This window comes from Glycine soja, chromosome 13 (assembly GCF_004193775.1).
Source record: "Glycine soja cultivar W05 chromosome 13, ASM419377v2, whole genome shotgun sequence".
In the NCBI taxonomy this organism is placed as follows: domain Eukaryota; kingdom Viridiplantae; phylum Streptophyta; class Magnoliopsida; order Fabales; family Fabaceae; genus Glycine; species Glycine soja.
In genome coordinates this window covers 27344182-27364174 of record NC_041014.1, presented here as the reverse complement: position 1 = coordinate 27364174, position 19993 = coordinate 27344182, and the positions used below count along the sequence as shown (strand labels likewise).

At 30.5% G+C, this 19993-nt stretch overlaps 1 protein-coding gene, 3 non-coding genes and 1 pseudogene across 4 annotated transcripts; 1 reads left to right on the top strand and 4 right to left on the bottom strand.

Annotated features, from left to right (window-relative positions):
• Window positions 1-7268: 7268 nt before the first annotated feature.
• LOC114382830 (glutathione S-transferase F11-like) lies at window positions 7269-9432 on the top strand. The gene is made up of 3 exons (XM_028342470.1): window positions 7269-7498; window positions 7723-7771; window positions 8745-9432. The coding sequence occupies exons 1-3, from the start codon at window positions 7352-7354 to the stop codon at window positions 9188-9190; spliced, it is 642 nt and encodes a 213-aa protein (XP_028198271.1). The 5' UTR covers window positions 7269-7351; the 3' UTR covers window positions 9191-9432.
• Window positions 9433-10443: 1011 nt separating this feature from the next.
• On the bottom strand, window positions 10444-13265 carry LOC114382829 (annotated as a pseudogene).
• A 2763-nt stretch (window positions 13266-16028) lies between these two features.
• On the bottom strand, window positions 16029-16122 carry LOC114382836. The gene has a single exon (XR_003660298.1). It is a non-coding gene; the product is annotated as a small nucleolar RNA Z103 (small nucleolar RNA).
• Window positions 16123-16420: 298 nt separating this feature from the next.
• On the bottom strand, window positions 16421-16514 carry LOC114382837. The gene has a single exon (XR_003660299.1). It is a non-coding gene; the product is annotated as a small nucleolar RNA Z103 (small nucleolar RNA).
• Window positions 16515-16869: 355 nt separating this feature from the next.
• On the bottom strand, window positions 16870-16963 carry LOC114382835. The gene has a single exon (XR_003660297.1). It is a non-coding gene; the product is annotated as a small nucleolar RNA Z103 (small nucleolar RNA).
• Window positions 16964-19993: the final 3030 nt, after the last annotated feature.

The following is a 19993-nucleotide window of genomic DNA, read 5'->3' as shown; positions in this document are numbered from 1 at the left end:
TCAAAATTATACGGTTCTAAAATTATAAATTATCAAATTTATTTTACTAAAAATGCTAAAAGTAAAAATAAACTTTTTTTTTATCGAACATTGATTAAAATATTAATTGTAGTTTGAAACTTTTGTTTGATAGGAGAAATAAAATAATATTCCCTCGTCACGTTCTTGGTAGTTGGTACTAATAGAATATTCTAATTTAGACTATTTCTTGATATAGCTCCCACGTTCACATTAAATTCACATCACCTAGGAATATTATATTATATAAGAAAATGTTGTGCTTTTTAGACAAAAGCTTTATTATTATTGTGTGACCAAAAGCTTTAAACAAATAGACTCAAAGCATGAAGCCATATTAACTTTTTAAAAAAATTATAATAATTTGAAGATTGATTTCTCATTTAAAATTGTAATTCGGAAAACACGAGAGTTAAACTTTTGTCGTCTAAAGAATAATTTGAGATCATATAAACGACAACCTAAACACCAATAAATAAATGTTTATCTTCAAATTTTAATAAGTTTATATCGCAATGCATTTTAAATAAAAAATTATATATTTATATATATTTTTACTTTAAAAATCAGTTTAGGATTCTTTTATTTATTTTTCTGAAAGAAAACATCATTATTGAAAAAATGTCTTCAAAATTTTATAATAATCACAATTTTCCTTAAATGTAAAAATTAAAAAATACTACTATCATTTTAGTATTTTTACAAATAAAAAATAATAATACCCGAACAAGTGCTGATATTTCATTTAACAACCCTCAACCATGTGCACGAGTTAGTCTTCTCGAAACATGTCTATATATTTATTTTTCCTCCCCAAATTAACATCATAAAATGTAAATAACGGAAAATATTTGTCGGTGATCGACACCACAATCTTTTGGTTCAGAGAGAAAACAGCCAATGATGATATTTCCCCAGTTTTCAATTCAATAGTTTATTCAAAAAAATCTTACAAAGGCGATCGTGTAAATTATGGATATTATTCCAAAGGTTTATCCAGCTGTGTAGTTTAATTATTTTATCTTATCTAAAAAGGTAATCATAATGTGCTTTCTCTAAAAAAAACATTTTGTTTTTCAGTGTTATAAAACTTAATATTTTACTATTTTGCTTTGCTGTGCTTTACTCAAGTATCGTAAACTAATTTCATATATCTTCTTAATAAAAATATTGTTTTTTCCTCATTGTTTAATTCAAAATCGTTGTTTAATAATTTTTTTTACCTTTTGAATATCATAAATTAATTATTTACAAAAAAATATAAATTTAAAATATTTCATGCATATATATATAGACAATGTGCAATTTTAATATACAGTCCCCCCCTACATTACATACTTTTATTGAATAAAAAATATAATATTCTATTTAATAACATTGAATATTTTGAATATCATAAATGAATACAAAAAATATAAATTTAAAATATTTCATGCATATATATACAATGTATAATTTTAAAATGCGTCAATGGTGCTAGTTACCCCGGCCCCCACCCTATATCACTTACTTTTATTGAATAATTAAAAAATATAATATTATATTTAATAACATTGAATATTATTGTAAAACACACACACGCTAAAAAATCTAAGTAAGTTAGAAAATAAAAGTTATAAATTTTCTTTTTATACAAAATATTAGTAAATATGCTTAATAATAACTTAATGAATCCTCCTATAAAAAGAAACTTAATATATCCAAAATAGCTTTCATTAAAAAAAGATTCTTATAATTACGAAAAGACTAATAATTTCTTAACACATTCTAAGTGATTTGAAGTATGTTTGGATTGTTGTTATGACAACCCCAACCTACATTTTTAGAAGAAATACCTTCAATGTATATGCGGTAAAGTAACATTGATTTATTGAGTTTTGTGATACCGCAAGTTCATAAAAAATACAAACATACACTTATAAGTTTGGAACGAACATGATTTTTACTACCATCAAGAAAAAAAGTGAGTAATTTATTATGTATTTACTATCAATTTTCTTATTTTACGAATTTAGTTTTTATATATTAATAAAAAAATTACAGTCAACTAATTAAAAATGGTCTTATATATAATTTTTAAAATATTTATTATAAAATTGATAATTTGACTTTTTTAAAGTATAAACTACACATATTTTTATTTTCATCACACCAATTCATTCATACGAGTCAATTTATAACTTATTTGACTCATAATTCATTAGCTTTTTTTACAGGACCATAATTCTAGTGAATCAATCAATAAATTATACATATTGGTATAATTCAAATAATTAATATATAACTCATTAATTTGCCTGTAGTCTGTTAACCTATATTTACTTTTCATCTCTGATTTCGGTAGTTTAAACCTATATTTGAAACTTTGAAACTATAATTTATGTGTGTTGAGTGTTGATTATGTACATGTTTGCTTTATAGTCATCACGACATATGTTTTAACGGAGATTCAATAGATAAAAATAAAATTAAAATAAAATTTTAATTCTTTTTAAAAAATACTTTTATCTTTAAAGTTACTTTCCATCTGATTTTTAAACATCATCTATATTATTTGTTCGAATTAGAGTAAATATAATTGGAAAACTTAGAATTCCACATAGTTAACTCTGTTCAATAATATATGAATAAAGTGACTATAGTTATCGACTTATCGAGCAATCATCGCAGCTAATCTGATTAGGGAACGAGTAAATGGATCTACAATACTACATCAGAAGAGGATATATAATAAATAATAATATTTAAGAAATTTGTATTCTATATATAATTAAATTATTACATAAGAAGTTGTAATTTATATCATAGATGCTCTGAACATTTAGAGGGGAATTTTTTGGCCGTCATTTAAGATAGCATAAAGATAGTTTTTCCGCTTGCAAAAGCAGTGATGAAACTTTCGATATCAAATGAGAAATACGCGATATAGAATCGAAGGAGAGTGGCTTTGGGAGCTTCTAATACACTAAGTCGCAATCTGCCAACTGTTTTATATTAATGTCGTGAATTAGTCAATACTAGTTTTCATTATAGTGGGTGCGAAGAATATTAACTTTGGTGTCCAATTATTCGTTTCTCATCATCATCTGCAAAACTTAAGCCTTTGATAGTGCAACGTTAGCAGCATTAATTGAATGACTTTATATTACATGCAAAACTACGTCATCTTTCGACTCAGTCTTCCTTATTTAAGACGGTACGTACCAAAAGCAAAGATTGTTAATTTTGGTTCTTGGAGAATTTTCAAATTTGGCTCGTTAGTTAGAATTATATTTCATATCTTCCTATGCAAGAATATTCCTCAGGACAATGTTTCCATATCGGTTCTCAGTTTAGTAACAAGAAGCCTATTGTTTTCCAACTTTTACACAATTTTATGTATTTGCCATTATAGCTAGCATTTGAATGTGGCCGACATCTTTTTCCATCGTATCTTTTTTACATGATTTCTTATAACATTTTCTTTATTGTTGAAGAATATGATCCACTAAAGTAAATGACAAAAGAGACATGCCTAAACTATACAAAAAAAGAAAGAAGAGAATGTTGAATTGGTAGCATTTCTCTTGTCTTCAATGACAAGATAAAAAAGAAACATCAGTTTTTCAGAAAATCATCTCTAGAACATTCTTTAAGAAATTAGTAAAATATTTAACAATTTTATTAGGGGAGGATCGAAATTATTCATATCATTCTCGTTCACTATCCCGTATGTGTTTTGGAATAGTCAGGACTGCTCTTGAACTGGATTTGTTTAAAAAAGCCACTAATCCAATACACTTGTTTTGGGGTAATTGAATTCCGCACCACCCTTGTTACATCCCGCACCTCCCAGTTTTTTAAAAATCACAACCTATCCCTTCTACCTTCTTCTAATCCTGTGCTTCCCTTCTTCCTCTTCTTTCTACTGCAGTCAGCTCAAGTCCAAAGCCTCTCCTTTCCTATTATTTACTTCTTCTCCAACTCAACTCTTCTTCCCATAATTGACGTTCCTATTTCGAGTTTTGAATCTATTCCTAAAACAGGCGTTCCATAAGGGTATAAATACTCTTATGGAATCACCCTTTAAAAAGAAAAAAAAATCTTATATAACACCTTTCCCATAAGCAAAAAAAGTGCTTCCAGGATGACAATTTCAAAAGATAAAAAATGCATTTCTGGATTGTAATTTTTGCTTCTGAAATGATCCTTTTACAAGCTAAAATAGAATTTTTTGGAACACCCTTTATGGAATATACAAAATATACTTCTGGAAAAAGCTACTACAAATTGTACTTGTTGCTTTCTGCAAGTACAATGATGATTTTTGAAACCCCCTTTTTAGAATATAAAAAATACACTTTCAAAAAGATTACTTTAGATTTTAAAACCAGCATTCCAAAATGACCTTTCCATAAGAAAAAATGCTTCAAAAAGATTATTCCAGAAGCATTTTTTTTCTTACAAAAAGTTCATTTCAGAAGCTTTTTATGGTCAATTAAATTTGATGAAGGGAAAAAGGAGATGAAAATTTCATTAAGGATATTATTGTATTTTCATTGAATTAGAGGGGGTACAGGATTCAACTTGGGAGTGTAGGGTTCAAGTCCCATGTTTCCCGTACTAACTAGCTTGGGAATCATGGGGGCTTGGAAACTAAATAAAATGTTTAGACAATTGCTTTACGCACCCAGCACATTTCTTGTATACTTAATATTTTTTCATTTTTCCAAAATTACCCTGACAAACTTATAGATTCATAATCTGTAAGCTTGCAAGTTCGTAATCCACAAGCTTACGGATTAGAAATTTAATGCACCAAAATTAATTTTCATAAAATTTATTATATAAATTTACATGTGCAATAAATATACATTAGAAATTTTAGTGTTATATATAACGACATTAATTTTTTTATAACATAATTGACCTATTAGCTCAGTTAGTTGGAACATTGTGTTAATAATTTGAAAGTCACATGTTGAATCCTGTATGGACCATTAACTTTAAATTAATTTGCAAAACATATTTTCTTTAAAAAAAATTTAAAAAAATCATATGGACCCATAAGGAGTACGAATCCTTAAATTTGTGAGGGTTAATTTTGAAAATAATGAAAAATATTGGGTGTACAAGAAAAGACGTATACTGCACAAAGCAATTGCCAAAAGTTTGCCCTCATAGGCCTGTTCTTAATGGACTAACTTTCGGTATCCAAATTCGAACCCATGTTGAATGGGCTAACTAAAAGATTAGGGCCATTTTGATTTTTTTTTATATATTTTTTTTCTTAAACAAAAAGTAGTAGCATGGAAGTGATAGAACTCTGCCACTTGGTTCAACATCTGTAAATATTGTTGCTTCCTGCTCCTCAGTATTTTGCTTCATGCATCCCATTACTTCCCGGAAAACCTAATTTGAAATATAAAATTACATTTTGGATATAATATAATGAAGTGCACGAAGCAAAATATATAGTGCAAGAAAGTTTTAGTTACGTGAAAATAATTTCCATCTAAAATTAATTTTCTAGGTATTATGGTTGGTTTAAGTGATATTTAACTCAGATTTTTAAAGTAAGATTTTAAATTTGAATCTTATAAATATGAATGAAAAAAAACATAATTAAAAAAAAGATACCATTAAAGATCAATCTAATTTTTTATATAGATTAATCTTTAATAAAACTTATGAATGATCTACACCAATAAATAAAAGGATGCCAAAAAAATATATTAAATCTTTTATTTTACCAACTTGGTGATTAAAATTTTGATATTATTTATTTTATCAAAAGATTTCTAATTTTCATATTCTTTAACAGTTGAACACGTTCTCAAATTTTATCCAGGGATTTACACCGACTGATTTGGATTAGGTTTAACTAAACCTATTAATTAAACCAATCAAAATACTTCGATTAGAATTGTATCAGGCTTGCACATCTTTCTTATCAAACCTAATCTGAACTAACTCCATCAATAATATGTTAGTATGAGTTAAGTTTATTGTATCCAAAAAGTTAAAATTTGTTTTATTTTTTTCCTAAAATATATTTTCTATCTCATGCCTATTTCGGATTATCAATAATGAGAAGGAAAAAGTTACGTATACAACCAAAAATTTCACCCACCCAAACTATACCTTTTTTAGGCAATCAAATTAACACAATCCAACCACAATTTCAACACCACAATGAAATCTAAGAGTGTAAAATCATGGAAAAACTCTAGTAAAACAAAAATAAAAAATCCAAGCACACAAATTTAATTAATCCAATAACTCAAAATCAACAAACCCTCATAATGTGGATTTTATCTTATAATTATAGAAAAATTAAAACATATCATATATTTTAGTACGAAAAAGAAGTGTAAATTCTGAAATAAATAAAAATCTAATTTTAATCTCCATTCCCTATTATGAGCGTAGTTTACTAAAAAAAATAAGGAATGTATTTTACTCATATTTTATTACTAAAAAGAAAAGTATAATGCTGAAATAGAAAGAAAAAAAATAATTTAAACCTCTTCACAATTATTAGGTATGTAAGTTACTCATAAATATCTTTTGTCGGCATAATAAAATATAAAAAATAAATTATACATAGTATAAAATAATTTTACATCAATCCTCAATTATAAAACATCACGTTTTATAGATTTATTAAATTTATTAACTTTTACTTTAATTATCTTATAAATTATGTTAATAATAATTTTTAATTGATTGATAATATAATTTCTCTTGAGCATTATGATCAAATTTTAAAGTCATTTACTTAATCATATAATTTCACACACGAGATTATCACAGGATCGAAATACAAACAACAATAAACATGGAGTAGGTATCACATTTTTAAATGAAATATAAATAAACAAAAACATAATCAACATAAATTATAAAAATGTTTATAATATAACTCAACTTAATGCAAACCATAATACTTCATCAATTTATCATTTAAAATTTAATTTTCAATCATCAAACACGTTACACTTAAATTACACGTCTGAGTTCGAATCAAGATGTAACAACTACAATGATGAAATATTGCTCAAGAGAGAGTGTAAAGTCGGGAGGTGAAACAAGATTGCCTAAAATGAACAGGGAGACGAAGAATTCATCACGTGGCAACCCCCATGCTGCCTGCTGGTTGCACCATGCGGTTGGTGAACACTGGACAGTTAAGTGTAGAAGGCATTTCTAGCAATACGTACTTCTCCTTTCCGCTATATATATTCAGCAGTGGCAGCACCCGATTAATTAATATGCCAAAACCAAAATCACTCTATTTTTTAGCACCAACTTCAATTATTACAACAAAGTATAATTAATTAGGCAGAGAAATATGGTGGTGAAGGTGTATGGTCCTGCAAGTGCAGCCTGTCCTCAAAGGGTGTTGGTTTGCCTCTTAGAGAAAGGAGTAGAGTTTGAACTTGTGCATGTTGATCTTGATCTAGGAGAGCATAAGAAACCTGAATTTCTTCTCAGACAGGTGGACTCAACCTACCTTGAATAATTTGGTTAATTAAGTTCTAAGATTTCCTAGGCACACACACAAAGTTTCAATTCAATAAATGAATTATGTCTTACCTTTTGTCATTAGTTTCTGTGTTTATACTTTGTGGAATTTCAAGGGATTTTTTCATGTAATTATTATGTGTAACGAATTGACCTACTCTTGCTCTTGATAACTAAGGGGATTTACATTTTTTGCAGCCCTTTGGTCAAGTTCCAGCTGTGGAGGATGGTGATTTTAGGCTCTTCGGTAAGAAATTAAAGCACCAAAAAATGAAAATGTTTTTGGCTTTAGCTAATTTCTGTTACTCGCTCGCTTTTTAATGTTCTTCAAAATTTAATGTTTTTTCTCTTCCATTAAGATATAAATTTTAAGAGTGAATTCTTACGTTTATCATCTAAAGAAATAACTCATTTTAATCTTTAAATTTAGTCATTAATTATACAAAGTGTCATTAAATTGATTGTTTTAATGGGCTAAAAAATCACTGTACGTCTGTACAGAATCCTAATTTAATTATTATAATAAAATTTTCTTATTCCATTTAATTTTCACCAGGCCTTTTCTTCCCTTCAATTTGATCAGAATGAGTAAAATATCTAAATAGAAAAGCAATGAAGTTATTTATTTCAATATATTTAAATTCACAACATTTCTTATTTTATTTCGCTCCTTTTTTCATTATATATTTGAATTCAAGATCTAATTTAATCTCGTAAAAATACATACGAGAGTGAGATCTAAAACTCTATTATCTCTAAACTTATAAGATGAGAACGGTTCAAGTATTATTATAATTTGGTCGAGGACATGAGAACTCAATATATATTTTTACCTTATATCTTTACCAATTTAAGTTTTCTATTAACAATAATTATATTAATACACCTCACTTTTTTTCTCTATTCTTTTTGTTTTGTTTTATTTTATTTTTCCTTTGGACGTGATTTCTTTTGGTGAGTATGTGAAACTGATGTACGATCATTTTGTTGCCTTCACATATATAGTCATCCAACAACGTTAGGCTGTTCTGAGGGATCCAATTAAGTTGTGTTCGTTTAAAGATAAAGAGGGAAAATAAATAAAAAAGTAAAATAATATGAAATTCATATTATTACACTTTATTTTAATTCAAAATTTTTATCCCAATTTATTTTCTTTTTATTACTTTCATCTCTACAGATTTTTAATGTGATTTTTTTTAATCTTATTTATTATACAGAATCCAGGGCTATTATAAGGTACTATGCATCAAAATTTGCAGACCGTGGCCCTGACCTATTGGGTAAAACCTTAGAGGAGAGGGCCCTAGTGGAGCAGTGGCTTGAAGTAGAGGCACACAACTTCAACAATTTGTGCTTCAATATCATGTTTCAGCTTGTGATCCTACCAAAGATGGGTAAGCCTGGGGACCTGGCCTTGGCACACAAATGTGAGCAAGATCTAAAAAAGGTGCTTGATGTGTATGAAAGTAGGCTCTCTCAAAGCACATATCTTGCTGGAGATAACTTCACTTTGGCTGATCTTAGCCACCTTCCAGGGCTTGGACACCTCATTGAGGAAGCCAAATTGGGGCACTTGGTCACTGAGAGGAAGAATGTGAGTGCTTGGTGGGAGAAAATTTCAAGTAGGCCAGCTTGGAAGAAGTTAAAGGATTTGGTTCATTAATTAAGAGAGTGACTGAGAATTATGATTGTTATTTTTACATATTTTTTTTCTTTTTGGCTTCCTAGTGTATGAAATGGGTGTGTGGCAAATAATGATTAAATAATGGGTGTGTGTCATGTTTTATTATTACGAAAATTCAAAACATCTGTTTCAGTTTAGGCTGCAAATTCATGGCGTGGAGAAAAATAATTTCTTATGCAGCTTATTGAATGGTCAAGAATAAAAAGTTGAAAGTTTATATATTCAGAACTTCTTCAATAATTTATAACTTCATTATGAAATAACATCAGTATGCACCATTTTGTTGCAAGTTACATATCTCAAAAAAATTAGTCCATTTGTATCTTTTCTTTATTTATTGAAAGAGCTGAATGTATACACTAATAAAAGGTGTTTGGATGTATTATTATAATCCTCATTCTTTATTTATACAAAAGGCTGCATAAATACATTATACCAATACAATTTCGAGACTACTTTGTGTTATTTTTTCAAATGTAGAAGATAATATTTTACTGGAAAAAACTGAAGTAATGTCATGCTAAGAAAGTGTATTCTGAAAATGTGGTTGAGAACTTGAGATGTATTGCATGCGTAAATGCTTATGTTCAGATGGTTTACACTTGCAACTTGCAAGTTTGGGTTTCTCTGTTTCTCTTGTAACAATTACACTTTTAGCAAGATGACCCACCTATTGCAGCAATTCAGTTGAAAGAAATATTTGGCTGATATATTTCCATATACAATAAGCTAAAATCTGTATAGGCATATTATTATTAAGGAGAGCACCAATATGGTTTTAACATATGTTCTTTGTTATCTGGAGAATTCTAGATGCAAACGAGAATATTTGAATGTCATTTTAGTGTCAGATACCCTCTGTTCATTTCTCCAACTTAACTAAAAAGAGAGATTGAATAGCTTCATTTGGAATTTCCAATGATATCTCATTGTGATTAAGACGACAAATATATCTTTGATTATCCTAAGAGTATATACATCTTTGATCATCCCCTCAATCTTAGGCCTGGGCAAAAAGTCCAAATTTGCCAAAATCCTCCATAAATGTATTGGCTATAGAATAGACAGATGCTACCCTTGCAAAAATATATACCAACATAGGAGGCGAAAAAAAAACCATAAAAAATGGATCAGATTTAATTGGCTTGGTTTCTCTAGAGTGAAAAAATTGCAAAAATGAGATATATTATGTCATTTTAGTGTCAGATACCCCTTTGTTCTTTTATCCATTCTAACAAAAAACTGAATAACTTTATTTGGAGTTTGCAATGTTATCAAGATAACAGTTTTAATCAAAATAAAAAGAGGAAGATAAAAGACACATCACCATACAGGTCTACATAAAACAAACATCCATAGTGCAATCACTTGAGAATTGACATAATTATCAAGGACATACCTCAAAAAACATTAACAGAGTAGAGTACTCAAGAACTCCAACCTGCATTATGGAAACCCAAAAGAGAATGGCCTTCAACATATATCAGCCTTATTATTGGCTTTCCACTTCCTCAAATTCTTCTTCCTCTTCCACTAACTCTTCTTTCAGATATTCCGTTCAACAGTCCTAATCTTTTTGATGTGTGATATTTGGTTCCAACACTCTCCAGCTCGTGGCTTGTATTTTCTGCATAACTCAGGACAATCTGCAATTTCCAAGTGTTCAAGGGCACTGACGCAATGGATGCCATATGGAAGAGACTGCAACTTGGGACAATCTGCGATATAAGTACTTTCAGACAAGTTAGCTTTGGCAGCCAATCTGGAAGCACCTCAAGATTATCGCAGTTGTCTAGCATCAAGGATACTAATGTGTTGACAGATCCTTGAAGCCAATGAGACAAATTCACTAGCTGTGGAGAAGAATAAAACATTATTGTTTTCAGCCTTAAGTTGAAATTTTGATCTTCATGGCCATTGGATAATTCCAACTTGTCACAGTTGTCAACTCTCAAATACTCTAATGCAGGAAAATGTTTACTGTCAAGTGGCAAAGACTATAATCTGTTACAGCTACTAACATCCAATGCTTTAAGAATAGGGAGTTCTACCCCTAAGAATAAAGACTCCACTTTGTCACAACATTCAATTGTCAAATATTGAAGAGAACTCAAGTTTGCAATCTTGTTCTCAGGCAAAACAGCTTGCTTTGTGGTTATCCCAAAATTATAGAGACTGATCAAGCTTTTTAGACCTTTGGACAATGCTTCAAGCTCCATGCTTCCACGTAAAGACAGAATTTGCAAATTTTGGAGCTTACAAATGGAATTAGGAAGTCTCTTAATTTTCTTATTATTACAAAGATTGAGATATCTTAAGTGTTTTAACTTTCCAATGAGGCAAAGTTTCAAATGTAGAATCACTTAAATCCAAAATCTACAAGTATTTGTACATCAAAATCAATGTAAAGAAAATCTTGGCAAATCATTCACTGGTGGCTCCCACGCCATTGTTAGGAAATAAAATGGTTCTCATACCTACTGATTTTGCAGTGAATGATTTGCCATGCAAATCTTCTTCGACAAACAAGTAGACACTTAACTTTTACAAGATACAGGGGAAGATCATGCACCAAATCATGTATTTTAAATAAATAGGAAATGCCATAGTTGACAAAATCTTGAATAAAAGATCTTGACACCAGTTCATGCAAATACTGATTGGTAACATCTAACGGTGTCCTATCCTTTTCTGGTGATGTAAGGAAGAATCTGAGTGACCCGGGAAAGGTTACATTAAATAGGCAAGAGATTGTAGCTTAAAGTGCTGGTAGAATGTCATCTTTTCCGGTGGAAAATTCCAAACTTCATTGTTTCTCACATATTCCCACTCATTTGCCTCAAATTTTGAAAATAGCAAAGTTCTCACTGAAAATGGAATGCCTCTGCATTTTTTCACAATTTCTTTGCCAATATTTATCAAATGAGGATACTTTTCTTCTTCTTCTTTCTCTTTAAATGCCCATTTGACAAGATGCCACAATGAATCCTCCAAAAAAAGGCCTTCTAAAATATGAGAGGGAACGGTACCCATCATGGAAGCAACAAAATGATTATGTGTAGTCACAGGAATTTTACTTCCATCAGCACCTATTTGTATTAAATCTCTCAACTCAACCCTATTTAACATGGTTCTCATTCCACACATCATCCAAGAAAAGTAAGAATTTTCGACCAGCAAGTTTGTTTCTCAATTGCTTTTGCAGCTGCTCTATATCCAATATGTTAAAATTCAGTTGGGGATCAGGAGCATCAGCAAGAAAAGCAGAATCATTAGCAGAGTTGATGATTTTAATAACCAGTTGCTTAATGTCGAAGTCTTCAGAAACACACACCCACATCTTCAAAGGGAAACACTCATGAATCCTCTTATCATTGAACACAAACTTTGCAAGAGTGGACTTTCCCAAGCCTTCCATTCCCACAATGGGGATAACATAGAGACTATTACAATCATCATTGGGATCTTGCTGATTCAAGAGCTTTATGATCTCTCCTTTGTCTTGTTCCCTTCCTGTGACATCTGAATCAGTCACATAGGAATGCGTCATCTCCCTTCTATGCACAAACTTTTGCCTATCAGCTGCAACCTTGTCTAGTCTCTAATTTGTTTAGCCATTCTATAACGAAAAACAAGTGGATTAGAACTTGAGAAGAAGCGACCTACCTTTGTTTTTATGGTACCATGAGCTCTGACCACTTCCTTTAGCAGTGTTTCAGATTCAAATTCAACCAGCACAGCTTAGGCATCATAGAAGACACACTTGATCTGCTTCAGCTATTCGCATAGCTCATGGTTCTGCTCCTGCTTTTTCTCTGCATCCAACAGCACAGCCTTGAGTAATGAGAGTGTCTGTTTAAACTCTTGCAGATGATGGTATAAACCCAGCACCTGAGAAGCTTATTCATAAGCTCCAGAAGCAAGCTTTGCTGAAGAGGAATGATTCAGCCATGGCTGATAGCTTCAACCAGGGTTATTAGGGTATAAGAAGGCTAAAGCTAAAATTGAGAATAAAAAATATCTGACTTCATTCATAGGTTAAGGTTAGGTGAACCACTTCATAGCTAAAAATAACCTGTTATATTCTCAATTTTTAAAAAATTTATGAATTTTACTCTTAATAAAATTGTGCTTTTTATATGTAATTTTTTATTTTTTGGCCAAAATTTAAAATTAATTTTTAATTTATTTTTAAAATTTTATTTTTTAATTTTTTAGAAAATCTTACTTCAACTTTTATATTTATTAACAAATAAATGATAGGAGAATAAAACTAACAAGTTTCTAAAAAATTGTGGATAAAGTATATCAAATTAAAAAGTTGAGATCTTTTAAAGAAAAACAATTTAATCAGGGCCATACAAGTGGCTAGTCATCTAATGACTATTTTAGGAAAAGCAACAAAGGTATTTAGCAATTGGACTAGGGTCCAAATTACTTAAGCACACAGTGTTTTAGACATAATTTGGTAGAGTGAAATAGAATGAAAATATTTTTATTAAAGTAATGATTGGAAGAGGATGTAGAGGAAAAGTGAAACCTCTCTCATCTAAGAAAGTTTCTCCCCTCAGAAACCATTGAACGCATTAATGTCATCCTTCCTCCAAGGCGGATTGCAGAAGATGATGAACCCCTTTGGCATGAAGACAGGTCAGAAAACTTTAGTGTTTATAGTGGCTATCATTGGATTCTTAATTCTTGTGCTGTAAAATGGGGTGTTGGTTACACTTAATCAGTGCCAATCATAAAGCTTCTTTTGTTACTCTAAATTTGATTAATTCTTTGTGGAGGGAATCCTCTGATATTTGGATTGCTATTTGGGTTGTTGCTTGTCATTCTCTCCTTGGTTGTGGAGAAACAAGCATGTGCATGATCAATGTTTTGTAAAACATTTCTAGTCTTAGGAGGCTATTCTGAAATGCTGGATGAATTATCAAGGCCAACTCACCAACTTGTTTTGTCTAAACCGAAGCATGAAATTTTTATCAGATGGATCCTTCCACACAGGAGCAGAACTTAGTTCAATGTGAGGGGCAATACCTCCCATAAAGGAGGTGCAGAAAGCAACTTGGGAGGTACCGGAAGCAATAGTCCTCACTTAGTCCCTATGTAGTTCATTTCTTGGGCTTTTAAGTCCTTGTTATTACAAGAAAAAAATTAGTGTAGTGGAAGCATGAGATCCATACTACCCTAGAAACAGATTTGCAGTGAAATGGGTTTGAATCTTGCAAATCACCATCGCTTTCTCAAACCCTTTTTTCTCCATTAAAGCCAACTCAAAGGCCTAAGACCCAGATTTGCAGAGATTCAAACATTTTTACCAGATTTGCTTTTGTTCTAATAATGTGTAACTTGGGTTTCCAAGATTTTCAATTCTATTTGAATTTGAAAGCATGATTTGGGAACGTCTTTTTATGTTTTTCTTTTTCTTTTTTTTATTGTCCTTTACTACAAAAGAAGATGTCCAAGGACGATGATTGCATGAATTCACAACCACATCTATTGAAGGTGGATTCCATTGGAATGAATCAATTTTTGACAATAAAATAACAATTCAATGAATTATTTTTTATGATGAATTTCAATAATTTTACAAAACCTCTTAGTAAGATATAAATACTTCGCTCATTCAACAATTTCACTCCCACCCTTTCAATGACGATGAGAGAGGCAGGATGGATTCTTTTTCCATTGGTAATCAAACTTTCAATTTAGTTTACAAAACTTTTTTCAATGACAATTTCGTTCAGACATTATCTACTAAAAGAATTGTATTCTTTTTGTCTTACCATGAAGTTACATCTTTTAATATAGGATAAATATTTATTTTAGTCCATAAAATAATAACAGTCCCTAAAATGGTAACAAATTAATCTTAAAAAATAAAAAAATTTAAATTTAATTTTTAAATATAAAAAAATATAACAAATTTGATACTCCAAGTCTATTTTATCAAGTTATAATATTCAAAAATAAATTTGACAATAACTTACATTTGCATATTTTTATATATTCAGAAACTATATTGATTTTTTATATCATTCTAAATTCGATTTAAGATATTCATCGAATACAATCAGGTTTAAATGTTACACATCATTTAAAATAGTTAAATTTTAACACAATGTAAGTATAATGGTCTATAAATGGCCAATATTATGTTTTCTTCCTTAACTTTCATTTAAATTATCATTTAAATCCAATCAACTTTTAATTTTCCATAACAAGTATGAAAATCTATGAACTGTTTAGTCTCATAGCTTTAGAACATACCACTAATAAGATACATTGCATGTATAAGGGCTGTAACAGAAGAGCCAAACTTGCAGTCCACATGTGAAGCAGCGCAAGCATTAAACTCCTGTTCTTTATTTTCTGGAGAATTCTAATAGCACCTAGGAATATCCAAATATTCAGATTCAGATACCCTTTTGTTCATTTCTCCAACATTTTTTAAAATTAATTAACTTTTGGAATTCCCATTCATGTTTTAATAAAATATTCATTTTTCCAGCTTAACTATAAAAATATTTACTTGGATAAAATAAAAAAAAAAACCCGGTTCTACCTCCTCTCCTTTTTTATGTAGAGAATGAATCTTTTTACAGACTTTGCAATCACATTAAATGTGATTAAAACGACCAACAACTCAAATCATACCAAGAGTTTATATTATTCACAAATCCATTACCTAGAACAGAATTAAAATGCATAGTAATCCTCGAATTGTTTTAATTGGCCATAACCAAAGATGATCTAACACATTCAAAAATCTATATGAACCCTCCCATTAAGTGTATATAAAAAAGATGCATAGATGGATCAGATTTATTTGGCTTGGATTCTCAAAAGAGAAAAATCGCACCGTATGTTCAGCGTCGTTCATCTGGGGAAATAATCATCACATCCATATTACAATGCAAAACACCAATCCTACACACTAATACCAATAGCAAACACTAAATTCCAACAATTTTTAAAATTAAAGCCTCTAAAAATATATTCTAACACATTAATTTGAGTTGCTAGGAATATTTGGAATTTGTAATCATATCTAAATGTGATTAAAACGACCAACAACATCTTGGGTCATCCCAAAATTATATCCTCAAATCGAAGAATTGTTAATAATTAGCCATAAAACAGAGTTGTTAACCCACTCAAAAAACTATATGAACCCTCTTAAAGTGCATACAAAAAGTTACACGGATGGATCAGATTTATTAGGCTTGGTTTCTCGAAAGAGAAAAATCGCACAGTATGTTCAGCTTCGATCATCTGGGGAAATAATCATCACATCCATCACGTAATGCAACCCATTACTAGAAACACCAAATTCTAATAAACAATAATCAAATCAAAGTTCACATGTTCCTATTAATCCAACTTCAATTAAAACTTCTAAAATATATTCTAACACATTAAATTGAGTTGTTAGGGATATTTGGAATTTGCAATCATTATCATATCTAAATGGGATTAAAACGAACAACTTGGACCATCCTAAATTTATATTCACAAAACTATGACGTGGAACTGAAATAAAGTTACAAACTATTCCTCAAATAGTTATAAACAATTGGCCACGAAACAGAGATGATAACCAATTACGAAGTCTATATGAATCCTTCTAGAGTGTATACAAAAAAGATGCTTAAATGGATCAGATTTATTGGCTTGGTTTCTCGAAAGAGAAAAAATCGCTCAGTATGTTCAGCGTCGATCATCTGGGGAAATAATCATCACATCCATCTTGCAATGCAACCCACTACTAGACACAATAATACAAGAAAACCAAATTCCAACAAATAACTATCAAACCAAAGTCTACATGTTCCTATAAATCCAACTGATAATTTAAACCTCTAATATTGTAACACATTAAATTGAGTTGGTAGGGAGAGTTCTGGCTTTGAAAATTCAATCTTCCAAAAGAAGGTTGAATTATGTGATTAGCAAAGTTAGAATCAACTTTGACCATATGGGGAAAGTGACATCACATCTTTTCGAACTCTACCACTATCCACACCTAAATTCAAATTAAAAAATACAACCAAAGCATGCATCATAAACCTACTTCTTATCACAATAACCCAAAAAACAATAATAGAAAAAAAGGAACAAAAGAAGCAAATTTGAGAACTTTTTTAAAGCAGCAGAGAATTTTCCTACTCTGCAATGGAAACTGATATAAAAACAGCACAAAGGAGATTGCAGAAAGGGATTACTATAGCGTCAGCTCATACACAGTACCCACAGGGTTCAGAGCACAGGTAATCAGTAAATTGACGCGTCAATCGCCACAAATGAGGCATACCCAAAACGCAGAAACAAACCCTAAAATTAAAAACTCTGAAAGTTGAGACTTTAGAGAGAGAAGAGTGGCGATTGAATGAAAATACAATGAAGGGGGTTTATAAAGGGATGAATGAGAGGAGTGCGCCGTAGAAACCCTAATTTAGGATTTCATAGATTTCGAAAGGGGTTAGCGGAGGTGACCCAGTGGGCCTATTTTAGTTCATTATTGGATCAGTCCACATATCACACCGGTCTGAATAAAAAAATGATATATAAATATATTTTTTCAAACACAAAGTTTCAAAAAAAATGTTTGCTCTTGTTTTTTAAATAGCTTTATTTTTTTTTGGAAAAAAATAATTTCAAAAGATTAATTTTAAAATTAATATTTTTTAAGTTTTTAAAATTAAAAACTAAAAATATCTCTATATTTTTTTGGTTTTCTAGTTTCATTTTTTTGTTATCTATATTCTTTTTAGATTTTTACATTTGCTTCATTTTTTAAAATTATTTTATAAATAATTTTTAAAAATAAAATATAAACAAACACATCCTATTATACAAGTGTTAGAACCATTATTTTTCAAATAACAACTTAAGTATTATCGATAACTTTTTTCCAAACTTTCAAGTTACAACTTAAGAATTCTTTGAACACAACGTCTCTTCACTTCTTAAGGGAAATGATTAAGGAGATAAAACTTACATACTCACTTTTGTCTTAAAAAGATGAATATACAAATTTAATACAAGTCTTTTGTTTTCACTCATAAACACTTAGCAATATTTTGCAATACAATGAAGATATTAAAGATTTTATGTTCACATTGACTTGATCGCTAGAGTGTTGTCTTTGTTAATAACTTGTTTGTTTATCTTTTTTATATATGTAGTAGAAATACAATAATAGAAAGAGTAAGCAAATAAAAGACTAGTTGTGCCTAATAAACAAGGTTCTTAGGGCATTAACCATTAACATAGGTTTCAGTTTAGGAGGACAAGTATCCAAACTAAGGAGATGATCATTCTTCGAAGCTCCTTTTTTTGCGAGCCAATTTGCACAAGTGTTCCCTTCACAATGGGAGTGTCTGAACATGAGCTTCCAATGAAGGTGGAGGAAGCTTATAATCTTTTGAATAAAAAGATAGAAGATATGAGAAGAAATGACTCCATCTGTGATGAGTTGAAAAGTCACTTTTGAATTTGATTCACAAGTTAGATGTTGAACTCCTTTAAGCCAAGTCACACTAATGCCATGATATATAGCTTGAAGTTTTGCATTTTTGTTGGATGAACTTCCACATGATCCATAAAAGCCCATGATCCAAGGACCATGATTGTCGCGAATAAGACCACCAAACGCCGCCTTGTTCGAATTACCAAAATAGTTGCCATCAACATTGAGTTTGTGCTTTCCAATTTGAGGTGGTTGTCATTGGATGAACCTTTCCTGCTTTTGACGAATGTTCTCTACCGCAAGTCCTAGAAACTATTTCAAGTAAACTATGGATTTGGTTCATCACTAATATGACAAGAATGACACGATCTAAAAAGACTTTTGTTGTTCCTTGCCTTCCAAATGTGCAAACAGGAAATAGCAAAAAGAACTTTATGGTCTACCAAGAAGTTCCTTTGAAGCCAAGTCAAGCTATTATCATCTAAAACATGAAATTGAACATCAAGCTGGAGAAGATTCCAAATCTGAGTAGCCTTCAGGCAAAGAAGAAGAAGATGTAGGATAAACTCCTACAAATAACCACACCTGCCATAAGAGAAATAATTGGCAATATGTTTGTTAGTGCAAAAAATATTTAGTGGGAGACTTTGATGATTAGTCAACCAAAGAAAGCATCTAATATTTTTTGGGAGCCTAAGAGCCCACACCCAAGAATCCCTCCCTATGGAGCTAATAATGGATTAGTGAGCTTGAGTTAGCTAACATATTGCAAAAGAGGCAGTGTAAGCACCATTAGAGGAATGTCCCTATGTGATCTCATCTAGAATATTAGAATTAATAAAAGGGCTATGGACTTTTCCCTTCAGCCAATCAGGAACGATTGAGATACCTTATCCCAATTACAATTACCACAATTTTGCAAGTCCTTTAACGTGATCAACATCTTGTAATTGAATCTCAACATCACCAAGTTGTTTATAAATAATGCCTTTGGTAGTCCATCTATCATACCAAAGTGAGAGGTCTCCTTTACCCACCCGAAATATGAAACCAGGTTCAAGCTCCTCAATTGCTTTTACAATAGAGACCGAATTGCAAGATGACCCTAGAAATTCTCTTCTGTGAAGAATAAAGTTTTTGTGTAAGTACTTTTCCTTTATTAACTTGACCCAAGGCTTGAAGGGTATGCGAAGGATTGTCCAAACATCCTAGTAAGACAATGTTAACCTCCCTAGTTTGTCTCACACCAAGGCTCTATTGTTCTTTGTTTGTGTGATGGTCTTCCAATTAACCATGATTATATAGAG